The sequence below is a fragment of the Hydra viridissima genome, unplaced genomic scaffold, assembly GCF_058129835.1.
Source record: "Hydra viridissima isolate aposymbiotic clone 2 unplaced genomic scaffold, HvirCarnegie_v1 scaffold_1, whole genome shotgun sequence".
NCBI classification, from domain to species: Eukaryota; Metazoa; Cnidaria; class Hydrozoa; order Anthoathecata; family Hydridae; genus Hydra; species Hydra viridissima.
The window spans coordinates 28937163-28964053 of record NW_028324300.1 but is presented as its reverse complement, the minus strand read 5'-3'; the positions used below and the strand labels follow the sequence as shown (position 1 = coordinate 28964053).

General features: G+C 29.6%; 1 protein-coding gene and 2 pseudogenes across 3 annotated transcripts in view; 1 reads left to right on the top strand and 2 right to left on the bottom strand.

Annotated features, from left to right (window-relative positions):
* The first annotated feature begins 2551 nt into the window (after positions 1-2551).
* The window catches only part of LOC149894360 (multiple epidermal growth factor-like domains protein 10), a 39694-nt gene continuing 15354 nt past the window's right edge, over positions 2552-26891 (top strand). For both annotated transcript variants that reach the window (XM_090093498.1, XM_090093492.1), the window contains exons 1-2: positions 2552-2680; positions 11233-11358. In XM_090093498.1, the coding sequence (XP_089949624.1) occupies positions 2601-2680; positions 11233-11358 (206 nt within the window). In that variant the 5' untranslated portion in view covers positions 2552-2600. The remainder of the gene's footprint in view (positions 2681-11232; positions 11359-26891) is intronic.
* On the bottom strand, positions 13112-14643 carry LOC149894361 (uncharacterized; annotated as a pseudogene).
* On the bottom strand, positions 23680-26600 carry LOC145186481 (uncharacterized; annotated as a pseudogene). Its single transcript, XR_016454295.1, has 3 exons — positions 26317-26600; positions 26030-26197; positions 23680-25595 (listed from the first exon to the last, which is right to left on the bottom strand). The product of XR_016454295.1 is annotated as an uncharacterized LOC145186481 (transcript).

Sequence of the window (26891 nt, the reverse complement as noted above, 5' to 3'; positions counted from 1 at the left end):
ATAGCGGGATTAATTTCGATATTGGGCAATTTGTTAAAACTAAATTTTGGAAACCATTTTTCACGTTTCTACGTAAGGATAAAAAAGGAAAAAACCACTCAACTGTTGTCGTCAGTTAATTCTAAACCGTTTTTTTTTTAACTTAAAATAATTTTAAGAGCTGATGATGCTGGTAACCATAATCCAGCTAAAATTTCTCATAATGAATTAATATTTGTATTAAGAGAATTCATATTATTTGATGTTTTTTTATTAATATAACATACACTCTTATACAAGATGTCAACATTCAAGTCATATATATATATGTATATAACAATATTAGAATCCATTGGACTTAAATTAAGGGCGATAATGTCTGATGGAGCAAGCCAAAACGGAAAGTTTTATAATATTTACTGGAAGACTGCAGCAATATAGTAGATTGACTAGTTCAATGGGCATGGAACCATTGTGCTCCAAGTTGCTACAAAACTAGTTGATATTTTGTATTGTTTATTACATCTCAAGTTATAGATGTACTAAAGTAGAAAAGTAAATGATCTCAATTTCTTTTCATCATCCGCGTTATTTCTTAAAATACTAAAAATGTCTATCTATATAAAATTAAGCTTAAAGCTAGGTTCTCTTGCTGTTATCTTTAATAAGTAAAAGGAAGAGTTAAATTTCTATTGTTTAAAACAATAGATTTTTAACAATGCGCAACTAACATAGTTTGCAAAAAAATTATAACTTTGCACGTTCATCTCTTATACGCCCAAGATTGAAGACGTCTTAAACTGCTTCTTCCGAAAGACGTCTTGTTAAGATGTCTTAAGGACGTCTTAAACTGGTTGTCGGAAAACGTCTTAAAGACGTGTAAAAAAGCCGTCTTAAACACTTCTTAAACTAGTTGCAGACGTCAAGACGAGTTAAAGATAAATTATATACGTCTAAAAGACGTCTTGTGTTAGGTGGGCAAATTCTTATGCTTCCTACCCTTTAGTCGGCATGAATGAAATGGTGGTGATTTTGATAGCGATTTATGATTATTTGACTTATTTTATTATTTGAAACAAATGCTTGCAAGTTTTGGTATCTTTCTCAGCTGTACAGAAGTGACATAGACCTCGATCAATGATTGTAGGCCAACTTGTTCATTTTTTTCAGTTTCTTGTAGGAACACAAATTCAGATAAACGATGAGCAAGTATCTTTTAAATCTTTCTGTTTTTTTTTTAATGAATGCTTTTCATTCAGCTTTAGTTTTCCAATCGTACAAATCAAGCACTCACCGTTTGTAAAACTTCGATTGGGAAAAACTAAATAAATAGAGTCAAAATTGAACAATGCAGAATATTAAACTTTTCAATCTCCTTGACCACACTTTAGGAGCAACCTTAGACAGTTGTCAGAAACTCCTCATGGAACCTTTTTATTATTTAAATCTGTGATTATTCACGAATTTGTGCACTCTTTCAATCATAAATGTTGTTAACTTTGGTTTAGATTTTTACAAGCACACAAAAAAATTATTCTAGCAATCTTCATGATTGTTACATATGTTAGGCATTTTTTAACTCTGCAAGGTGAAGTACAAAATGAAAGTTAAATGTTTTCATCAGATTTATTTGCAGATTTGTAAACAAAACAGGTAATTCAGTTTTAAAATTAAGGAATAAAAAAAGATGGGCAAGAAGGTATAGGGAGAAAAAAGGGCTGATACCTTAAATGTTATAACCATGTAATAATTACAAAACGTTTAAAGTAGTGATTATGAAAAATAATCCCTCATTTCCTACAACTTAGTCTTTCCTTAAGTTGCATGTAATTTTGATTAAAATGTTTTTTATAATATACCTATTGGCGATTAGTGAATCAGTGGACATAGATTCTTTAAATAAATGCTAACTGAACAAAAAAACTATTAAAAAAATAAATATAATAAACAGCTCCTGATGTTTATATTCAATAAGTTTACTAGCTGAAACAAAAAAATTGCCTAACTGTAGCTAGATAATTAAAATTCATCACGAAAGTAAGACTGATACAGATTCATCATGTTTATTCAAGAATTAGTTTATGAATACTTTATTAGAATTTTATGGTATGTGAAACGTATCAGAGGAACGTTTGAAAGCAAACCCAACGAAAGCGGAACATTTTTTTATGATAATGTTGTTTTAAATTAAAAAGAAAGTTTAATTTTTTTCCTTAAGTATAAATTAACTTTTTTACAATTCTTACATAATTAGTATGATATAATGTTAATAATATTTACTTATATTACATATTTTGTGCAACTATTTAAAAACATTTTTCTTTTTAATTCAATTAAAGTACTTTTAGTTTATTATTTTACTGTTAACAAAATATTGAAAAAAATCTTTTTATCCTTTTGAGATTCAAAAAAATTTAAGTATGGTACCTTAAAGAAGGACACTTTGGTTTCCATCTATAAGATAAAAAACAGTATGACGTTTTAGCTAATACTCCTATTAAATATGTTAGTTAATTCAAGGATTAACTATTCAAGTTAATTCAAACATTAATTTAAAAGTCATATCATTTTACTTAACGACAAACATTTCAAGTGAAAGTTCTTTGAGAGAAACATTACAAATGATGTTTGTATTGCTCTGGGTGTTTTCCCTTTCCCTTTTGAAACGAAGTGTAATATCGCAAGACTTATTGTCGTCAGGGTGAGTTTTAAAGTTCAATAAGGTTTATATCATCTCAAGTACTTTCTTATATCCAGATTACTCGATATGATTTAAACAAAAACTGCTTGCGTTTTTTTTCGTTCAGTTTAAGCTATTTAGCACAGGGATTTACCAAGACGGTGTACAAATATGCAAAAATTATTTTTATTTCACTAAATATACGCCACTTTCACTTTGACTTTATTTACTATTTTGCTTATCACTCATTGATTCCGTAAAATGGACACCATTATTTAAAAACGCTTCGGCAAAACACTACTTTTCCAAAACGTTTTTAAATGTGATTCTTAAAACAAGCTTAATCTAGATTAGGTAAACAATAACAATATCATATTAAAATATACTTTTGACATTTGCCTCAGCAGAATTTATTGTTAGCATCAGTAGTTCAATGTTATCTACAAGAACAGATACTTTGCATAAAAACAAAGAAACTATGATCAATAAATCTTTATATTCAATGCAAACTAAATGTTTTGAATACTATATATTTGTATTCCAAACGTATTATGCGCTTTATATTAAAACGTATGAGATATTGGGTGAAAAATATTATCATAATGGATAAGATCTTCATTTCCTTACTTTCTTTTTAAAAAAATCATTAATATACACAGAGAAGAAAAGTTCTATAGAACAGAAAGTTCAATTTCTTCATTAGTAAAGGGTTTTAAAGTTAGAGACACAGAGTTAGTGGATTCTTTATGATGCTTTTGTTATGGGAACTGGTTTCTTCCAAGCATTCTTGACTTGGAGAAGAAGTTTGTCTTCACACTTGGTCTTCTCCACATTCTGCTGGATGAGCTTGAAAGCCCGCTCTGAACAATCATTAATAACATCAATTGAGTTTACAAACTCCTGAAAATTGATATATCCGGGAAACTTATACCAAAACTGATGCAGTAGTTCCATACAAATTCACTGCTCCATGATAAGGCCTAGAATGTTAAACAGATTCCAAATCTTCTTTTTGATGTAATTGGTTAATGAGGGAGGTTTCTCCTTCTCCTTCAGGTAAATATGATTTGGAGGCATCTCAGCCCTTAATACTGACTTAGCAGCTGGTTCAATCAGGGTATTGTAGCACATTTGCCAGTAGCTGAACTGATCCTAAATTAAACTAGTTAGAGCATTATTTTACCTCAAATCAAGCTTATACAGTACAAACATATGTACAATACACTTTCATTATTTCTAATTCTATATTTGTAAAATGAATTTTGCATATTGCGCCATGAAATACCCCACCATTAATCATCTTTTTATCATACTTTGTCTATTTAACCTTGACTGAAGCAGAGTCAGGAAACTCACAAGTAAGGAACCACAAAGCATAGAAGATGGCAATAAAGTCTGCCATTCTATTGATCTCTTTGATCAGATTATCACTGATTTTAATACCTAGTTGGATCTTGGAAAGAAGGAGCTGAAACTTCAGGTAATAGAGGGTTTTCCCTATGAACCTATCATGGGATATGGCTCCAGGCTTGTGAAATTTGTACAGAGCAGGTTAACATTCCCAATCTACATTATGGCAACTTTTCCAACTCAAAATTGTTCCCTATCTTCTCCAATTTCTGAAGAAATAAAACATAAGTGTTTTTAAATCTTTAAAAAATGTTGGCATATTGATTTTTTTTAAATCTTACAAAATCTTTAAATTTACCTTATTATTTCTCAGAATCTTCCTGTTCTTCGAACTTTTGCAAACATCTGATGCAAGTATGGCCTGTCTCTCAAGCCGGTTTCCACTAATGTCATTGTAATCAAACCTTGAAAGGGTGTCAACCTGATATGCTCCAACTTCAGGCCACTTTATATTTAAAGACTGAGCCTAACCAGTTCCTTCAGCTGGAACAACAAGGAAATGTGTCTCTCCCTGATGCTTTATAAGAATACAGAGTCTATCTTTAGTTTCATCTGTTGAGTCTGTGTAGTCCTTGATAATTTTTCCGTCAAAATGCACAAAAACTGGCATATCAGCTTCCTTCACTTTCTTTTTTAAGTTAGCTCTGAGTCCAGTAGCGTCTACAAAGTCACATTTAATGTGTTTATGGACTTATTTAGTGCTCAATTATAACTCTCAAACAATTTCGTTTTACAACTTAACAGAAGCAAGCTCCCTGGGGAGAACCTTTTTAAGAACCTTTTTATAGTTGAAACACAATCAATAGAGAAATTTAATAAATTTATTATCGCGTTTAAAATCCTAAGAAAAAGTTATTGAAACTTCTTTTAAATGATATATCAGTTAAATACTGAAAAGGAAGTTTATATGCGTTGGTCCTCTGTTAGAATTAATCGATGATTAATGAGGTCCTAACAGCTCACCTTGCATTTGAATGAATTTGGACCTAGTTCACTATTCCAACTGAATGTACAAAAGAACCCTCATTATACAAAAAGACTTAACAAACAGCGAGAATTAAAATTTTGATATAACTGCAAAAATGGTCCAGGCTAAACCACATTTACGCTGCTAGCAACAACCACGCTGAATTCGAAAATTCGAAAATGATCGTTAAATACAGACCAATTTAATCTAACTCTATGAAGTCTTAAAAAAAAACAAAAAACTAATCCGTTTTTTAAAACAACTTTCAACTAAAATTTTGACAATTTTGAAGCAAATTAAAAACCAAATAAAATTTCATTTCGTTTAACAATACAATCAACCCAGATAGCACACTTGCATTGGCCCGATATTGGCGCGATGACTGTATTTAATCAGCTATAGATGTAATTTTGATATATTTTTGACGGGGGGTTACTCATCAGCAGGACGTAAACAAAAACGTAAAAATAACATTGGCAATTTACCTTATTATGATGAATAATAAGCTGATGAATAGCCGATCAGGAAATGCCCCAAAAAAATAAGTTTAAGCTATAAATAGCAAGTACAAAATATATTCTATAGTAAGGTAAATCAATAAAGGTATATTTGATATAGACTCAATCAAATAAGAAAACAACTACAATATTATTAATTAATACAATAACTAATTCTAACTATATAATACATTTAATATAAGTTATTTGTTGTATAAAGTATTGTATGTTTATAGGATTATTATTTACTTATATTTTTGTCATTTATATATTACTTTTTAAAATTGTAGGCATGACAAAAAAAGTCTACAATATAAACTTTAAGTAAAAATAAGTAAAATTTAGATAAAACAGCTATATTACATTAATTAAGCGATCAATAACTTTAAAAGGAATTCTGCGATATTAATTCCTTCGTTAAAAGAACTAAATTCAAAAATGTTTTAAAAGTATACAGACTTATAATTATGTTTAATTCAGAAGTTAGTATAAAAACATTCAAACAACATATCTAAAAATAGCAGAAGCTGATATATATATACATATATATATATATATATATATATATTTATCAAGTTGTACAATTTTTAGATATTTCGTATTATGCATTTTTTGCTTCATTTGTTGTATGTAAACAAAAATTGCACCTCAAACATAAAAAATGGGAGTTTTGTCTAAGCTTTATAATTATTGCAAAATAAAATCATCTGCATTTCTCCATGGCAACTCTTTCTTGGTCTCCTCTCGCCTTTTACGACCTCCACCTTTATCAGATAAAACACTCAGCCATGTTTTTATTGCTGAATCAATTTCAGCGTTTTTGGCTTCCTTTGTCATGGAATTTGCAAGCACAGAATCTGTACAATATGTAAATATACTGTAAACCCTTTGTATTTGCAAAGCAATCGAAATATTCTATATTAATACTAATTACATTTCAAAAAACACTTAAAAGATTAATGACTATCACAAATCAGCATATGAAATTGTATATGCCACTGTGTTAAAACTTATTCTGAGGAAATTTTTCACTTTCAATTTTCTTATTACTTTTTATATCAATACTGCTTAAAACACAAACTGTCATCAAAGGACAATAAAGTGATGCGAGTACTCTAAAATAAGTTTTAACTACCTTTTCCATATTCTTTACTTCTTTTAAAGTTTTCTTTAGCTTAAAAATAATTACATACCTTTTTATACACTCAAATAACAATTTACAGTTGCAATTCTCAAACTTCCAATTTCATTATAAAATGTAAAACTAATGTACACATTTTTCAATCAATAGTCTGTCTTTTTCTTGTCTATATTTTGAATGTATTTTATAAATATATTAGTATAAAAATAAATTTTTATTTAAGTAAACTTAACAAGGCAAAATCGCTTAGGCAAATTGTATAAACGAAAATGTAATTGTAAATTGATGTGGCTTCTTCAGCCATAGAATATATAGAATATATATATATATATATATATATATATATATGTATATATATATAAAAAATAAAAAAGTTTCAATAAATTGGTTCAATATATTGAAAGCTTTAAGACGAGATGGAAAAAAAAGTTAATTTATTTTATTTGTCGGACCGACATCAAGCTAATGAAGTAACACAATGCAGATCTAGAGCTAATATAGTTAATTGTTCTTTGATATTTCGCTTTGCTTGTGTTTTCTCCATGCATAGATTGACACCACACAATGGTGAAAGATTAGCAACACCACTTTCGTGGTTCACAGACTGTTCAGGTGAATTTTGAGGTTCGAATCCAAAATTGGAATGTCACTTCTAAAAATAAAAAGGAGTAATAATATTTTTTGATATGCAAATTTTTTTATAATGATATTTAAAAAAATTGTTTAAATAAGTTTAAACACATTTAAAAACAAATAATATTTTGTAACTAACCACTTTTCAGCTGGTTTTGGTCATTTTGCAAACAAGTGTTTATAAACGTTAACTCTCGAGGATATTGTCGGAGAAATGTATTTGAAATGTTTTCAACAGTTTACTTTCTTATTCCTGATATTCTTTTTCTGTAACACAGTTGTTAGATTAGGGATCAAAGAAACATGCTAGCAAAGCTTGTAACTTTGTTTTGGATATATCTTTTCAATAAAGTATACCTTCATAAACTTGAGAAGACTGCTTCGTAACATGTTTTCTTTCTCGACCAAAGAAGATGATTGTCATAAAAAACGTTTTGCTGAAAATTCATTTTCAAGAAAGTTCACCAATTTATTTTGGACAAATCTGGCCGACAAAAGTGTTGGAAAACTTCTAGTAGAGAGAATTTTAATTGCTTCATAAAATGGCGCAAGATTAAAGAGTAAATTTTCTAGGAACTTTCAATCTTCTAATAAAAGATTTAGTTTCTTGAGTTTACTAATCTGTTTTTCTGTTAACCCATCGATAGTGTCAGGATCTATTGTGCCAGGATCTATAGTGATTTTATTGTAAACATTTTTGGCTTTAATTATCTTACTAATTATTAAAAATGTTGAGTTTCAATATGTAAATCTAATGATAAGTTATTTATTTTAGTCCCTGTTTTATAATCGCATCAAAAACAAATGATTGTAAAATTAAAGATCTTTTAGCAAGGGCTAAAGTTTTTCTTAACCTAGATGTGATAGACAAAAAGTTAAGTAACTGATTAACAGTTTTATCTGTTGGTGCTTCTTCCTCCTTGCTACTTTTATTATCATCCGAGCTAACGTTTTCCGTGTCATAAGTACCCGCATTTTCTACTTGATTGTTTTCATCTTGCATTTCAAGCTATTCATTCGACGGTGTATTTTTATGAGACTCGATATCGTTTTCATTATTTTTTTTATTGTAATAAATAGGATCATCATCAATATCTGATGTCACATCTAATAAGTTCTGCGATGGTTTGGCCCACAACTTTATTTCATGATTTAAAACAAAATTTAAGTTATGGCAAACGCATGAAAGTCGTAAACCAAAAGATCCCATCGTCTTTTTAATAGGCGTTGTCTGTTGTTATTGAAATAACTTTAGTATCAATTTCATGTTTAGTAATTTCTTTTTGCACGAATGCTGTAAGTCAATTACTTAAATGCCTTCCGTAAAATCTGCGAAAGCAAACTATACTTGATTTGTATTTAAACTTTTTTGTTAAATAATGCATTGTATATGCAAAGCCAATAGAATCCGAACCTATTCTTACACAAATCGGATGCTTGGGTAATATGGGTAAACGACTTAAGTTTATCCCTAAGATCTTTCTTGCATTTATAGTATTGCTTTTTCAATCGCTTTGCTATTATCTTTCGATGAGGAGGTTTGTAAAGTGGAGCAAGAATGTTTAGAAGACGTTGCATACAAGGTTTATGAAAATCGTTAAAAGGACGGCCATCTTGAATAATAATCAATTTAATACGACTTCATCTATTTCATCTTTGTTCTGCATCGCAACTAATTTATTTTGAACAAGTATTTTTTTTTGAGAATTGTAAAGGTACTCAGTTTTTTTATGAACATGAAAAATATATTTTTGCAGATTTGCTTCAGGTCCATATACAAGGTTTCTATTCTCCGGGCACATCAAGCAAACATCCTTATTAGTGTTAGAAATAAATGAAAATAGTGTCTTAATAGGTAATGCATTTATTTTACGGACTGACTTTATAACTTAATCATCGTCGGTATCAGAGTTCTTAACGACTGCACAAACAATAGTTTACAAAAACCTATTTAAAGTATCAACGCAAAGTAAAGGTTAATACAAATACATGGCTGTACAGGAAGAATGGGTCATTTACTTTCTTTGACCTTTCTGTTTTCATTTCATCTTAATATTTAAGTAAAATTTACCAACATACCTGAGTATTTAATATTGTCACCAGATAGACCTCCAGCTTCAGCAGTTGGTTTATTTGTTTCAGATAAAGACAAACATTTTCGGCGATGTATATTGATAAAGTCTTGGATTCCAAATAAAGGTCTTTTAGATAATTTTCTTATCTTGTCTTTTCTAACAGTCATTGTCGAAAAAATTAAACAAAACTAATATGGTACTCGCCTTGTATACGAGAAATCTCAGATACAAGTCGTATATAAAAACCCTGAAAGTAATTTAATTGAATTTGTTTTCCTCGATCATTTTTAGTGTTTTAAAGATCGTTTAACTACCTTATGTCTCATAAATCCACTCAGAATAGTTGGATTTATGAGACATAAGGTAGTTAAAGAAAAAGTAGAACATGTGAAAAAAATTCAACATTTGAAGTTTGCTTAAAGAATGATTTGACAATAGTAACTTAAATCAGTTATGTAAGGTAATTTCAATTAAATTTACTAAAGTTGTTGCAATTAAAAATTGATTTACCCACAAACAATCACAATAAGGTAATCATGATGATCTCACACTGAATAGAGAACAGGTTATCTAAACTTTAAAAAAATCTTCTCATAAAAGTTTTGGATCATTTCGATGGTAGTTAGCCGAATAAGTAAAAGGTTGTCGAAGGAGAAATTTTTCGTTCACTAAACTGGTTGTCGAAAGAAAAATATTTTATGTGCGCCAACAAAACATTAAGAAGATTTTATTTATATTTGATCGCATGCAATTTTTTTATTATGCATTTTAAAATGCTTTTTTTTTTTTTACAATTACGGTAATATAATTTTTTAAAAAATGAAATTTTTTTTAAATGTAAAAGTAAATTGCTTTTCCATGTGACTCAATGCAAATTTAATTTACTTTTCGATAACTTTCACATAACTTACATTTGAAAATAAATTCACCTTCCTTTACAAAATAAAATTTATTTTATAAAAGTAAATTTTTTTAAAAAGTAAAACAAATAATTAATTTTTTTTGAACGTTTACAAATATATACGTATTTTACTTTTTAATTAAAGCTTACTTAAGTAACTAAAAAAAAAAAACTCTCGTGAAGAAAAAAACCCGTTTGTCTTTCTGAAAAGTTTCAAACTTTGGGAAAAATCAAAAAGCCTGATGTTTCCTGCCATAAAAATGCACGGATGGAGCTCCTTAAAACAGCTTATAAGAGTTATAAAACTGAAACAATGGGGAATTTTCTAATTTTCTCAGCTATTTTTATAACAAAAGAATTTGTTTTAAATTAACCGACTTTTCAATAATTTTTTAATGATTTAAAACAAAACGTAAAATAAAAAAAATTTAATGAAATTAATCTAAGAGTTTGATCGCGTGTTTAAATTTTAAATGTTTATTGTTCTTGCAAATGCCAAAAGACGTGAAGTTTAAGAGTTATTTATGAACGTAGCTTAAGCGAAAGAAGAGCTACTTGTTATTCAAAAAGCCATTCAATCATTGGGAAATTAGTGCAAAGACTTGAATTATGCCTATAACTATAATTATGCTTACTGCTTGATGCAATTTATTTTTAAAAAAAAGTTAAGTTTCATTAAAAATCTTATCCTCCCAAAGCTCTCTTATTAAATGCTAAAACAAATTCATTCAATTCTCTTCAATATTACTTGCAATCACTTTGAATCGCCTCGTTCACTAAAAGTTTATACACTCTTTTAGATTACCCTAACAAACATAAATTTAGTTGTGCCGAAGGAAATTGATTTTCTGTGCAGCTTTTTTTATTGTGGTTTTTTAGTTATTATTCATAGTATTTATTTAAGTTTTTCATATAAATCTTTTTTCTTTTTTTTTTTTCACCAAAATAGGTTGAATGTATGCAGCGAGACAAGAAAAGTTACAATAACTGTTCAAGTTCTTGTCAGTTACCAAATAACGGAGAAATACAAACAGTGCTGCGGTTTGTTTTGTTTGAAGAACTGTGACAGATACAGGTTTTTGAATAATTATCTAAGCCATACGTTAATTTTTAAACTAAAGATAAAACAATCGAGTTACGGTTTTCAAATTCGTAAATTTTTTGTTCAACTTTGAAAGCCGTCAGTTTGGCTCCGTTTCTTATATTAAACAATGTTGAAATCCGTTAGAATTCGAAAATAAGTTAATCAAACGAAAATAAGTTAATCAAACAAAAAAAATTATAAATAAAACAATCAAACGAAACGATTATGAAAGACGTAAAAAGTTGTGATTAATTTTTAATCTACTTTAAAATCCATTAAACTTTGAAAAAGAAAATTAAATGGTTATAAAACCCTATATAAATAAATGTAAGGGTCTTACCATATCTTTTGTATATTCTGTATTTCTATAATGTTATTGTAGTCACTGTGAACCGTAGAGACCGCCAGGTTTTATGTTGTATCACTCTATCCAAACCTATATTATTAGTTTATTATAAGTGTATATGGTTAATTAAAAAGATTTTTAATACCTGATTTGCGTACTAAGGTTGCAAAAATCAATTTTTAAGTTTTTAAATATATTTATCACGTATATTTAGCATTACCAAATTAAACATTTCTTCCATTGAAATCATTTGTTGATTTCTAAACTATTTTAAGATTCTATTGTAGTTGTTACTATTAAAAATCTTTTCAGTCGGATTTGAAAAAACTTTTCAAACATGTAGTAGGAGCAAATTGATTTTTTTTTCCCGCTCCCCTATATTTTCGCTTAATCTTGTGGCACACTATAAAAACATAAACTCCTAAAATGAAAGTTGTTCTTGTGAATTAGATCTCTTGAGATATTACAAAACAAGCCATTTGTAATGTTTTTAAACAAACTTTGTGGCCATGAAAATAGCCGTTTAGGCAGGATTATAGTCACTGTCTTAGAATTGTTGACTTCTTTTCGTTTCTTGGGCTGCATATCAAAGTTAATGTTAAATTGTTTTTCTATTAAAATCAACTACAGAGGATAGAAGTTACTCTCCATGTCGTATATTCTCTTTTTTACGTTTAAATCTACCCCATGTAGGTTTAAACTTAGAATGAATAGCTTCTCCACAATGTTCAGCAAATTTGGATTGGCCACAGTTATGGTATTTAAGAAAGGGCTGAACATGACAAGCTTTTTTCCCTAGAACATGTGTAAGGTCTTGCGTAGGTAGGAAGGAGTTTTTTAATTCAGCAAATGCAAACTTATACTCTGACTCAAGAGTTCGACCAAAACAAGAATCCTTTACTTTTTTTAAATCTTTCATGCACTGAACTATAGGTCTAAACCTGAGATGTAACAACTTTATCAAGTTCATCCAGGTTTTTCAAGATCTTGTTGGAATTATTTCCATCCCAACCTCTACCTTGGTACCCTCTCTGATGAACATTTTTAGTTTTCAGTCAGTCATCAAATTCATGCAAAGTATCCATAAGCAGACATCCTAAAGTAGATACAACTCTAATCAAAAGATGCAATTCAGGAGGTGAAACTAAATTGTGGATTAGAGTATCTTGATTCTCCTTTAGGTAGAGAATCCAAGGATATATCACATTCATACAATGTTGCATGTTAAATATTTTACACTTATTTTCCACAACATATTTTTAATAACAATAATCAGGACTCTCAACAATTCTTAGTTTTCCACATTCTTCATTCCTCAACCCTTCACTCACAGGCAAGCTCTTTTTCTTGACAGACCTAACACATGGCCTGACAGACCTAACACAGCATTGGTACACTTCAAATCAAACTCTGCAAAAAACTTGAGATCTTGCAAAGTTTTTCTAATATTATTCTTAAGTCATGGTTTGTATCAGGAATATCTTCAACTATTGCAAAAATTTGACAACGCTGAACACCACTATTCATGTATATTGCACACTTTCTACTTTCATTTGCATCAAAGTCATTTCTAACTTTCAAACATTTCATAACTTTCAAAAAATTTCATAACATTTTATAACATTTCATAACATTTCATAACTTTCAAAAAGGATCCTCCAAAATCCATAGAAAGTTGAACAAATGCTGAATGAAGGTGTAGAGCACGTTAATTTATCAAATACAGTATGAAAAATGATGTCTCTTGAAAATACACAAGATTCTTTGAAACCTTTCCATCTTACTATCTAGGAAATTTATCTGTAAAAATATTTAAAAAATGTTTGTATTTTTCTAGCAGGCAGCACAAAGTTGCAATTTTAAAATCTTTCTTTTTACTCATTTAAAAAACTCCACAAAAATTTTGCGTTCAATTTATACTTTACAAATCACCTCAAATATGCTCTTAAAAAAAAACCACTTATACTATATTTATATTTTCCCAACGAAAGTACATCAGTCAAACCCGCTGTACATAGATTCTTCCACGCAATTAAATTACAATCTCATTATTCATTTAGACGTTAAAAAACATCCTTCAAATTCAACAATTTGTTGAAGCATCTCCAGATTGGAAAAACTTAGGGATTAAAGCTTTAGCACAAAAAAAATTAAATATGCATTACACAATAAAGTTAAAAATATTTTCGAATTTATATATTAATCAATTTAATTTTAGCTACACTTTATTTTACAAAAAAAAATTACATAGCTTATAATGGTTATACATTATATAGCTACAATATTTGTATGTGTAGCCATCACAAATTCATGTTGGAGGATCTCTTTCTTGTTACTTTTGATATACCCATACAAATCTTAAAACATTTTAAAAGTGCATTTTTGTGATTAATACTTATAAATTACCTTTTCTTCATTATAAAAATGTGATGTGGATTCCTCAAGATCATTCAATTTGCTAAAAATATTAGGTTCTACAGAAATCTTTTTCCCTGATCCTTTTTGCAGAGAAGTTATTAACTGTTTGGTTTCGTTAATAGAAAGTTCCAATATTACTTGAAGTTCTTTTATACCTTGTAAAGATAGTTGTTTTACTGAACTTCTATTTGCCTTGTTAGCAGACATCTAACGATTTCAAACATTGGGTTTCCACCAGTTGATAAAGAAAAAGTTTCTCCTTTTAGAATGCAGTTGGCTTTCATCTTATCTTTTAATAAACCTGAAGCAACTTGTTCAGTTTGAATGCTTCCCAAACTCTTGGCAAGAGAGATCAAGTTTGTTACAGCAACTGAAGAAGAACAGTTGTGGGTGTGTGCAGGTGCTAACATTGAGAAACATTTTCCACAGAGCTTTGAGTTATCTGGTGAAGAAGATATGATTTGTTCTATTTCACTACTTTGGAGCATTGAAGTAGAATTCCTGGTCAACATTTTCCACTCAACCTTTAAAGCTAATATTTAAATATATAATTATATAATGATAAATGCTTCATTGCAATGAATGATTTGATATTTATAGTGGTATAGATAAAAAAAGCATTTAAATTTATAGAGATTAATTAGCTTACTTTATACTGACACTTTGAAAAAGTTAATAATTTAAAAAAATTTTTTTTTTTTATAAATATGTGAGTAACCTATAATACGTTCTCTCCCCACGAGCCTCTGGGTGTACCGGTCGACTTCATTAAGCAAAGGTTTCTTCTTCAACCAGAGAAAACTACAGTTGGGTAATTTTAAATCTCAAGGGAATACCCAGGATATATATATACAGCTTCATCAGATCTTCTTTTGTTGAATTTACAGGGTATAAAGACTCGGACCTCGGTCCTTAAAACTCCCAGCAGCAGCAGCAAAAGGCATTTCGTTCAAAGACAGCAATCGATGAGCTAGCAACAGCATTAATCATTTAACTCAAAGTGAATTAAATCAAAAAAATAACACAGGTGTCTTTTTTCAAAACACATGATTTTATAAAAAATATATAATTTTGAGAAAAATGTAACTTAAAATGTAATCTTTAGAAAAAGTTACCAAGTTTTAAATTTTTTTTTGAAAATTGGTTTTACAATATCTGATTCTTAAATAAGTATATGTAAAAGTTATTTGTATCACTTGATACAAGACACCCATTTTTTTTATTCTTAAATAAGACTTACGCTTTTTATTATCCACAGTTTCGAAAGTCGAAATTACGACGACATTTTTTACCAATTTTTGAATAATATTTTAAAAAATTTATTCAAGGCTTTTTGTTATCATTTTTGACAAGTTAACACGTGATTATAAGTTTAAAGAAAACTTTAATGATCAATATAAACTAATACTAAACTAATAATAAAGGTTTTGATTAAGTGACAAGACATAAAACCTAGCGGTCTCACTGGTTCAGAGTGTTAACAATTTTGAAACACGTTAACACACAACTTTTAACAACGTCGAAGCTTTGTCTTCAACTTCGAAACACATCGACCTCGATTTTTTTATCTCTAGTTTAAACTATGCCTTTCTCCCATATATTGCTTGAAAATCATCTTTTTTTTTGTTAAAGTAAATTTTTTTCCTATTTTTATCATTTTTTCCCGGTGGTATAAGGTTTAAAAACATTTAATTAGTAACCCGTCCAACAGTAAAATTTCAACTTAACAGGAAAAAAAGATTAGGTTAACTTCAACTGATGAAACAAGTTATAACCTTGTCGTCTCGTCGATCTTACAAAATTGTACCCTTGTCGTTATTGGGAGTGCCACGTTGCGACATTTTATCTGTGATTTCAATCCTAATCATGCTTGAGCTTGCGTTGAAAACGACATTAACTAACGCTGTGTTATCAAAACCATTATTATAATTATCTTTTATCTGTAATAAAATCTTATCTGAAAATATGTTATTTTAAAAATGAGGGCTTAAATTTATCACCATCTCCATTTGCATAGTTTTTTTATTTAACTCCTTTAGTTTGGTTGTGCCCTAAATAGTCTTAATTTGACCTTATTCATTATTAATTAATTAGCAATTTTTGTTCAAAGGTTTTTATTTTTTATCAAAACCATTGAAACCCATTTTCAAATCTGCATTAAAACTCTTCATACTCATTTTTTTTGTTTGGTTTTTTATTAGAAACAATCTCAAAAAAACAAATCTGAAATTAACAATCATTTTGGAGAGTTTCTTTGAGTTCTTCATTAAGACTTAAATAGAGCAAAGTAAGGTTACACTTAAAATGCTTTAATCCGACTTTGTTAGCCTCTGGTGCAGTAAAGAATGTCATGAATAACGAGATGGTGTCAGCAATAGTAAAAGGCGATTTTTGCTCCTTAATAATTTACTTACTCCGTTTCAAGATGACCTTGTAACTCACACTGGCTCAAACTAATAGCTGAACAAAGTTTTCCTAAATTCCCAAAAATACCACATGTACTATTAAGAGTGAGTATTATTTAAGAGCAAGAGGCTCAGAGAAGTTATTATTGTTTGACCTATTTCAGTATTAAAAAGAAAAAAACGCAAAAAAATAAATTGTTTAATAAAGTTTTCTTTTTAACTCGCATTTCAATAAAGCATTTCAGAATTAGCATTTCAAAAAACCTAGATACTAGGTATTAGGTGTCTGAAAACTAGGTACTAGATGATAATGTCTTACCTTTTTTCTTGAAGGTAGTTACAAAATCCGCTTTTCCTTTTTTAGTATTCAAGCCTTTATTAAGTAATCAAGTACCTTAAAGCATTCAGAACTTTCATTTTGCACAATTGCGCTCAAGTTCAAAGTTTTATATTTGTTTCAATACTAATGGTAGTTACTGATTAAGTTACATTTCACATGATCAAGCCCTTCATTTTTCTCCTTATTTTATTACATCTTCTAAATTTACTTTTAAAACCTCAGCTACATCATTATCTGGTTGCTAACAGCTTTGCTTTATATTGAATTTATGTTATCTATTCACTGATGTAGCTAACTCTCCTAATGTTTGTAATAAATAATCAAGATACAATTCAAAAATTTGGCTGGTAGTTCGAGGCCTTACAGTGCTATCATCGGAAAACTGACCATGTGGCAATCTCCTCTTCATCACTCCTCTGGCTCATTTCACTATTAGGCCGGCTTGACATATCATTGTGGCTTATACCACTAGACAGCCAACTTGACGTAAGTGTTAAATATTAATCCATTTCAACTAATTATGTAATTGTTTACAGAATCCATTTCAACTAGATGTAATTGTTTACAGAAATTTTTTTAAAAACTATAAAACACATCAATGATTGTTTTTTAAGTAATTAATGATTTATTAATACTTAAAAAATATTGCTCAGTTGCAAAGCTGAAACTGGAGGTCAATAACAACGGTTTCGGTTGCAACGATTTTTTAAGAGGAAGTATTTTGTTTCTCGAATTTACTGTATTAAATCTATATTATACAGCCTCTTTGCGGCACAACTAGTAACTTAGGCAACTAAGGTCAATGTATTTTGGGACTCAAAGGTAAGAAGGATAAAGATCTTACTCAAAATCCATCTTATGGAGCTGTTAAAACACCTATCTAACAGGGCTGATGGATACTTTAGGCTGTTGCAGCAGTTGAAATAGAGAATGACATGACCCCGGTCGGAAAGGGTAGGAGTAGCAGTCAAAAACAAAACAGGAGTAATTGGTGGAATAGAGGAGATATGCATGATTGTAAATTTGAATCTGCACTTATTCAAAAAAAAAAAAAAAAATTATTTCATTCATTAAAATTAGGAAGACGGAATCACAAAATTTGGACGGTCCGATATTCGAAGGCCGATAGTTGTTTTTTTTTATTACGATTGTCCGATACTTTTTGCTTAGTCCGATAGTTATCGGAATGTCGGATATCTAATATTGCCTGTCCGATAGTCAAAATCCTATAATCCGATATCTTTTTCTAAGTCCGATACTAGCGGAATGTCGAAATATCGGAACTTTTATCGGAATTGCCCACCTCTGCAGTTTAGTTATTAATTCGAAGATAATCTAAATTAACGGAACTCTGATTTATGAACAAAAGTTTTTCTGAAACCATTTTAAGTGGCAAGAAACATTTGCAAATCAATGCGTTATTGTAACAATTGCAAAAAAATGCTTAAAGGAGCAAAATTTCCAAGTTTATGATGTGGGAACAGGAAAACGATTAAAAAGAAAAAATACACTTAATACAAATATTTAGACCGTAGTTGTTCTTTGACAACAAGGGTGGCTACAGATGACTTTTAATTAATTTGTTTCATACATTTTTGCAACATTTATACTTTACAATAAAAAGCTCGAATGTTGCAATTTTAACACGATAATTAGAAAAGTAACAATATGACTTTTCAAAAAAGTATTCTAAAAAAGTCTTCAATAAAGTAATGTAATAAATAAAGTTTTCGATAAAGTAATGTAATAAATAAAGAACTCAATAAAATAATGTAATAAATAAAGCTTTTGTTTAATCGAGCATAATTTGCAGTTTTAATTGTCTTTTGTAAATAACATTAACTTTGTAATAAACAGGATTATGCTAAATATATTTGTACATTGTTTACCCTTTCTTTCCCTTTAACCCACACAGTGGATCAAAAGTAACCTAACGCTTTTCCCTGTGATCCGCTGTGTGAATCAGTTTAACAGCCGCATATTACACACGGTTTTAAAAAATAACGCTAGCGCTTTTTGCATATATAGAAAGTAGAATAATAAGTAAATTACGGACTAAAAACCGTTCATTAAAATCTTAATTCAAAAAATGTAGCTTCTTTAAAAATTGCATCTTATTTAAATATGAACGAAATTTTAAAAACAGTTTTGAATGATAGAAGTGATAATATACACTTTGGCAAATTTAGTTGAAGAAAGTGAGCTTGATTCGGATGGGAAATATGGAGGGAAAATGAATATCTTCCTTAGTTATTGTAGGTCCTCATTTGGCTACACTTGATGATTTCCAGAACAGAAGTTTTACCCTTTTGAATCAGGGCTGCACTCAGAGACTGTTTTGAAGTTTACCCACACTTGAGTTGATTATTCATTATTGTTTTTTTTTTTGCATCAATTGAATAAATATTTTATTATACAATTTTTTTATGTTTTACTTTACAAACTGTATAGTTAAATTTTTATTTTGAAAACAAAAAATCTTAAGAAATTCTCATACTTTTAGAAATAATCTTTCTTCTGTGGTTTTTTCATCAAACCTAATATTTTTTGGCCATGAACTTGTTTTATGTTTGCTTAACTGTTTTTTAATTACTTTTAATTTTTTGAAATATATATATTTTTCACTTAATTTTGGATTTTTCAACCAAAAAGAAATTTTGAAGCGTGCAGTTGGCTTTTTTTTTTTTTTTTTTTTTGCCATGCAACGTCTTACTGACGTGATATGCAAATTTTTATATCTCTGTTCGTAAGATCAATGTGTAAGAAAAAAAAGAGCCAAGTTTGAGAGAGATTTGTTTATTACACTGGTCAACAGAGAAATTGTACCGAAAACATGTTAATATGCTAATTCAAGGGTGCTGAACACAAATCTGATTCTATATAAAATTTGTTTATATCTAGTTTCATAGTTATAGCAAGAGGTCATGTCGATTGATTTCATGGTTTTTCGTTGAATGTGTTGACTTCTTCTTTAATCGTGTTCTTTGTTTCATATTTTTTTATGCAATTTAACTGTTTTATCTGTTTGTTTCTAATTTTATTATAAAATATAGTGATATTATTTCAATAATTTTAAAAACATGCCAAAAAAGTGTAAATAATCCGGATTCCTACTGTTATATCTGTGGCAAAGTGACATTACTTTTACAGAAACGTACAATCACACCAGTGATCAAGAATGCTTACCATTTGTACCTTGGTTGTTAGTTGGGAGATCCAGAATAACCCTGGGCTCCTCACATTTGTTTTACTTCTTGTAGTGCAGGGCTTTCTAACTGGTAACATGGCAAAAGACAAGCCATGCCATTTACTGTACCCAAGAGATTTACTACCTAAGGGCAAGGACTATCTAAGAGCAAGGCTGATGGAAACACTCTACCATCAGTTCCCATTGCTAATACAGCTGCATGAAGGAAACATATGACAATATGACGCTGGTCCTTGTCAAGATCAAAAATGAAGAACATCATTGGCAGAATTTTAGTAACTTAAAAGCTGTAGCACTTATTTTAAGATTGCAGCTCAGTTAAACAAAGTTCTGTTTCGAAGAACCTTGTGTCAAAAATGTGATTTATGTAGCACTTTTTTAGCACTGTAAAACTATTCTGCCACCTCTACATATAAAACTCGGTCTGATGAAAATTTTTGTAAAGGCCCTCAATCGAGATGGTGCAGCATTTAAATATTTGATTTCCAAGTTCCCTAAGCTAAGCCTGGAGAAAATCAACGCAGGTGTATTTGTAGGTCCAGAAATACGCAAGCTAATGGTAGACACTTAGTTTGAAAACACCCTTAAAGAAGATGAGAAGACTGCCTTGGAGAATTCTAAATCGGTGGTTAGGAATTTCTTGGGGAACCACAGAGCTCATAATTACCAGGAAATTGTTGAGAGCCTGTTGGACTCATATCAGACATTGGGCTGCATTATGTCATTGAAGCTACACTTTCTACACAGTCATCAGGACTTCTTCCCGCCCAACTGTGCGGATGTGAGCGACGGACATGGCAAACGCTTTCATCAGGCAATGGCTGAGATGGAGAAGCGGTACCAGGGTAAATGGAGCTGCTCAATGATGGCAGATTACAGTTGGATAGTAGCAAGAGAATGTCTAAAAGATGTGTACAAGAGAGTTTGTAAACGCCCTAGGGTGTCTAACGTGAAATGGCTTCACGTTCTCTGTTGTAATCTATGTATAATACATGCATAAACAAAATAAAATGTATCAATAAATTGCATAAAAATTAAAGCTTACACAGCAATTTTAATATGGTATTTGAACTCAGCGTAAAAAACTGTTTTATTACACAAAAGTTAAAACTTGTTGTACAGTGTTATTATAGTCATCACAAAGTTTTAAAGAACTTGAGCGAAAAATAGAAATATCGGACCTTGGAATGTAGCAAAGAATGGCCCGGGAGTGAAAGGGTTAATGCTTTCTTTATTATATTTCCATTAGTAACAATGCATATGATTTTTCTTTTTAGCACAGCAAGTAACCTAGATCACTTTACTTTGTATACAAAGCTTTTTTTTGAAGTTTTAGAATACTTTGCTGTTTTATAAATGTAAATTCGGTTCGGTGACTATTTTTAGTCAGCTCCGTTATCACAATTAAGTGTGCGTTAGCACAACTGAATAAATTAACTAAAATTTTTTCTCGGAAACATTTGTTTAATTTGTTAATTATAAACAAATTAAACGCGTACAAAGATCAGAGTTCGTATTTAAACTGTTTGCAAGTCCTAGCTCGTATTTAAACCGTTCAAGAACAAATCATTAACACGCCAGCATTATTTTATGTTTATCGGTGAAATGTAGCTGAATCTAAGTTAGGTCAACTTTCACAGTTTCAAAATATCTTAGAAATAATCATCCTAAAAAAAAATTCTTTTGAGGGTTGATACTACATGCGAATAGAACTTAATTGCAAGTAATTTTGAAATTATAGTATATTTTGAAATTTTAAGTTTTTCATCATTTTTTATTATCTCCGACGCTGGTAGGTATTGCTTTTTTTTCCTTTATAGGATGTTGAAACAAAATTTTTGAAAAAAGTTTGTTAAAGAAAAAATATTCGCCAACGCCATAATGAAACTTTATGTATTTGATTTTTTTCTAAAAATCACCAGCTGAGGAGTAAAAATGGCGTCAAAGTAATTTTGAAATAAATAAACGTTACTATCTGAAGAATCTTTTACTTAAATATTTTTGAATGGTTTGATACAGACTTAACAGAATACTAAACACTCTAACATTTGTATGAGAAAACCAGGATTTACTTTGAACCAAGTTAATCCAAATCAATTGGCACAACCAAACTTTCAGCAGAGGTTGACGTAAGTAGGGCAAAGATTGAATGATCAGTTTTATGTGACAAGCTTAACTTTGTCCAATAACCATGTACGCTAAGTTGTGAATTGTCAGTCTAAGCAACCTAAGTGATAACTTGATTGCATCAAAAAAACTTAACGATTCAGCCATTGTGAAAATGGGAGATGATGTAGGAGGTTCTTTCTTTAGATTAAGTTTCACTCACATCCAATTTGAAGAGAATCCTCACCTCGCAGTTCGGTTTGGAAGACTCCTATGTCAATGTCATTTCAATCATAAAAAAAACAGTCAACATCTTTATGAACCACTTGCACAACACACTCCAGAAATGTACTACAATGTCCCGCCTTAAAAAAACTTCAGGGTCCCTTATGTGCAACCCCTTTAGGGACCCTTATGAAAATGTCCGCGTCAAACTTCAGGGTCCCATGAGGGCTGACCCTAAAAGGGCAAAAAAAAAAACAAGCTTTACTACTCATCCTGTACGAGTAATAAAGCGTGGTTGTTTTTTTTTAAACTAGCAATATTCAATAGTTAAACATAGTTTATATAACAATATTCATATAAATCATCATTACATGATATCTTTAATAAAAGTTTTTTCTAAGTCTTTCGCTTTTTTAGTCGAGGAACTTCTTTTTCACTGTCGTCTTCGTTTTCACTGTCGTCTTCAATCCTTCATTATCGTCGTCTTTACTCTTTTCCTCAATCGAAACTTCAAGTGTCTTTTTGTTACAACGCCGCAGACGACCGCCACACTATGCGTCGCGCTGATAGAAAAAAAGGAAATAGCCTTATAACTAGAGAACTGTTTAACATTTTGAAGTAATTTTTTGAACAAAGCATCAATTATGAGAAATTGTTTGTTTTTATTTATATTTATAAAAAAAGTCCGGTCTTTTTTAAAACCGGTTTTATTCCGGTTTTTTAGTTGGTTTATCCGGACTAATTCGATTTTTGATTAAAAAGATATAAAACCGATAGTTTTTGATATTTAAAACTGATATATCAGTTTTAAGTCTCTATTTAAGTCTGATATATTAGTTTATCTTTTTTAGGGGTTACAGGCATTTTTAGTCTCCAACTTATATTTTCATGTTAAATAAAAAAGGAAATAACATAAGTATTTTATTATAAATAAAAGTAAAATAAAAATGCAGAATAGAGGTTCTGATGCTAAAATAGGTTTTTAACAATATGTGGCTATGAAAATAGCCGTTTTTAGGTTTTTAACAATATGTGGCTATGAAAATAGCCGTTTATTAAAAGTTGCTTATCAACTACAGCTGCATGGTTTAATGATGCTTCCTTGATTTCTTTTTATAATATGAACCATTACTCTTTATCTTCCTAAAATTATTTAACAACACATTAAAATTTTAAAAAGTTTTGTTAATAAATAGTATAGTTTAAGATATAAACTATTTATTATAGAAATTATCTATCAAATTCTAATTCTAATAATTATACATTCAAGAAAAAACTGTATTCATTGTAATAAATAGATACAATTGAAATATAATTAAAATTTTTACTCTAAACGTATCTCAGCAATCCTTATGTGGAGCAACATTTAATATTTACAACAAGCCTTCATGAATTGCACTATGAAAGTTTGGGATTCTTATGTTTCAACTTTTCTAACAATTAGTATTTTTTTTTTTTTTTTGCAAGCATAAAAAAAACATACTGTTTTGATTATGTAAAAAGATCTCAGAAATATCAGATTGGCTACCACCAGCACCTAAAATGTATCATTAATAAAATTAAACGATAACATTAAATATTTAAATTTAAAGATATACATAGCTTTCTCCAATATTTACCTTAAGAACAGTTATCAGCTTAATCTTCTTGCAGTATAGCTTTTATACCTCTTGCATTTTGTTCTTCTTACAGTATAGGTACATGTCAGATGTCATAAATAAATAATTAGCTGTATCCCTAGTATTTTCAGCAAAAGAAGTTAATCGTGCATGACCTACTCGTGCAGTTTTGTTGGCTTTGTTCCTGGCTTCAATGGCACTCTCAGACAAAGAACCTATTGGATACTTAAAATATTTAATAAAAGAAACACCATGAACTACCATTCTATGCACAGATTGTGACATTGGAATGGCTTTTTAAAACTGATCATTAGAAATGAGACCAAACAGACGTTCAGATTTCTGCTTGAAAATTTTCACATCCGGTCTTGCGGTTGTACTATTTATATCAATTAGCAGGTCCCTAAATAGTTTGATCATAGTGGTATTCAAATTTAGAATTCTTCCAGTCACAGATGGATTATTAAAGAATTTTCGTGCAACATTGCCAGTGTTGGATGTACCACTTCCCTTCCTGACAAAAGATACCCTTATTTTTAGTTGTATTTTGAATAAGTGCTGGAATTTTTTTTTGTTTTCAATAAATTCTCGGCTGTTTTTTGCTGGAATTTTTCTTCCTTGTTTCACTGCTGGAAGTTTGCAAGCAGTATTGAAAACCCACTCCATGCTGCATATCCACAAATGAAGACTGCAAATTTCAAGTTTCAATATATTCTTGTCTACATCTTTATCTTTATTCCAAATGGTTTCCAAATTAAACTCCTTAGGACTTGCTTGACATACATGACAGCACTGAGATGCTATATTTTTTTAAGCATTTTTGATACCACCGCATTAAGTGTTTTACCATCATTCATTGTGGTATAAATAGTTGATAAACTTGAATTTATAACAAAAGTATTGTCATGAAGTGTAAACTTAATATTCTCTAAAGACAAAATATAGTATCTTTTTTCCACTTCGAATCTCCAACAGTACAAACACTATACTATACACAGTGGAATCATCCAAACCTCTCTTCATAGTTGCTGCATTCTGAAATTCAGATTGGTCACTGACCATCACCACCCACTTTGCAAATAACATATATGTTATCACGTTCCTCCTGTGCTAAAAATTTAATAAAATTATCATCATCCTCCAAAAGATACTCAAACACTCTAGAAACTGAATGTTTGATCATATTGAATAGACTACATTTTACTTCAGCTTCTAAATATATCACCTGCTCTGAATATGTCAATTTTTTGTATTCTTTTAACTTGGTTAAACTGGAGGAACAAGATGATGATTTTGTGTAACAATTTTTTTAAATTCAGCCCATGTTCTGTCTGTTAGTCTCAAATTGCAAAAAGTATGCAATGATAAATTTGGACCATATAAATTAGACCTGGGTGCAGTAGAGGGATTAGATGCAAACCTTTTTACAGCATGTTGAAGTTCTTCCAGTTCTATTCCCTGAAGATTATCAGTTCTTTTACGTTTCATCCTACTCGTAAGTTCTAAAAAAGATTTTCTAGGTTTTGGTGCTTCAGGTGTTCCCATTGTTACAGTATTTCTCCTAAAACATGTATAAAATGTGTGTACAACTTTTAACTTTATATATATACATATATATATATATATATATATATATATATATATATATATATATATATATATATATATATATATATATATATATATATATATATATATATATATATATAGAAGATACAGCAAAGGATGACAACTTTGTTGGTACTTAAAGTTTCATACATAAAATACATAATGAAAGAAACGTTACAAAAAGAGAACATTAAAGAAAAACGAAAAAACCGTTAAAAATGTCGTTAAAAAAGAATTGTTCTTATTAATGGCTTCAAATTAGTCTTTACTGTCAAATGACGCAAGCATGTATTTATTCATATGCCTACACTTACATTATATATATATATATATATATATATATATATATATATATATATATATATATATATATACACACATACGTACCTGTTTAACTTCAGTCTAAGACCTTCAAGTATTAATTGGCCCTCCTTCATTTTTTGTTCACCCTGCTTGATGAGCAGGTTACCCTGCTGAATCAGCTTTTCACCCTCTTTTAAAATAAGTTGTCCATCCTCATATTTCCTTATCTGTTGCTCAGGATCTGTTTCTAAGCTATATATATATATATATATATATATATATATATATATATATATATATATATATATATATATATATATATATATATATATATATATAACATTTTATTTTAGAATTAATAAAAAACTTACCAGACATATGATTTGTATTCTATTTTTTTATCCAGAAAATCTTTGTATTTAGTGAAGAACAAACTGCTTTTTTTTCCACATTTGTTAAAGCTTTTTATCAACTCAAAAGCTAGTCTTCAAAAAATTTTGAAACTAACCATACAACCAGCATTATTTAGTGCAATAAACTTAGACTCCAAAAGTTTTGCACAGGCTTTAAAATTTTTTCTTAAGAATTTATGCCTTGGGGGAAATGTATGTGTTAAAAGTTGACGAAGAGTGAATGTAGCCATTTTGATAGTTAATAAAAATCATCGCAAGGTAAAACTGAATCAAATAAAAACTTACCGGAAGTTGTTGAACAACGGAATTTTCATTTACTTCACAGAATTTAGTCGGTTTTTGAATAAAATTCACAATAGTAAAAATGATTTTTAAGCATGAGGTCACAGAGGTCGCCTCAATTTTTTTGCATGGCAGTAAATTCAATTCGCAGTAGCTATATTTTATTCAAAAAAAACGAGGCGACCTCTGTGACCACATGCTCAAATCAATCAATGTTTAAGAAATCAAAAAATCAGCAAAAAAATGCTATG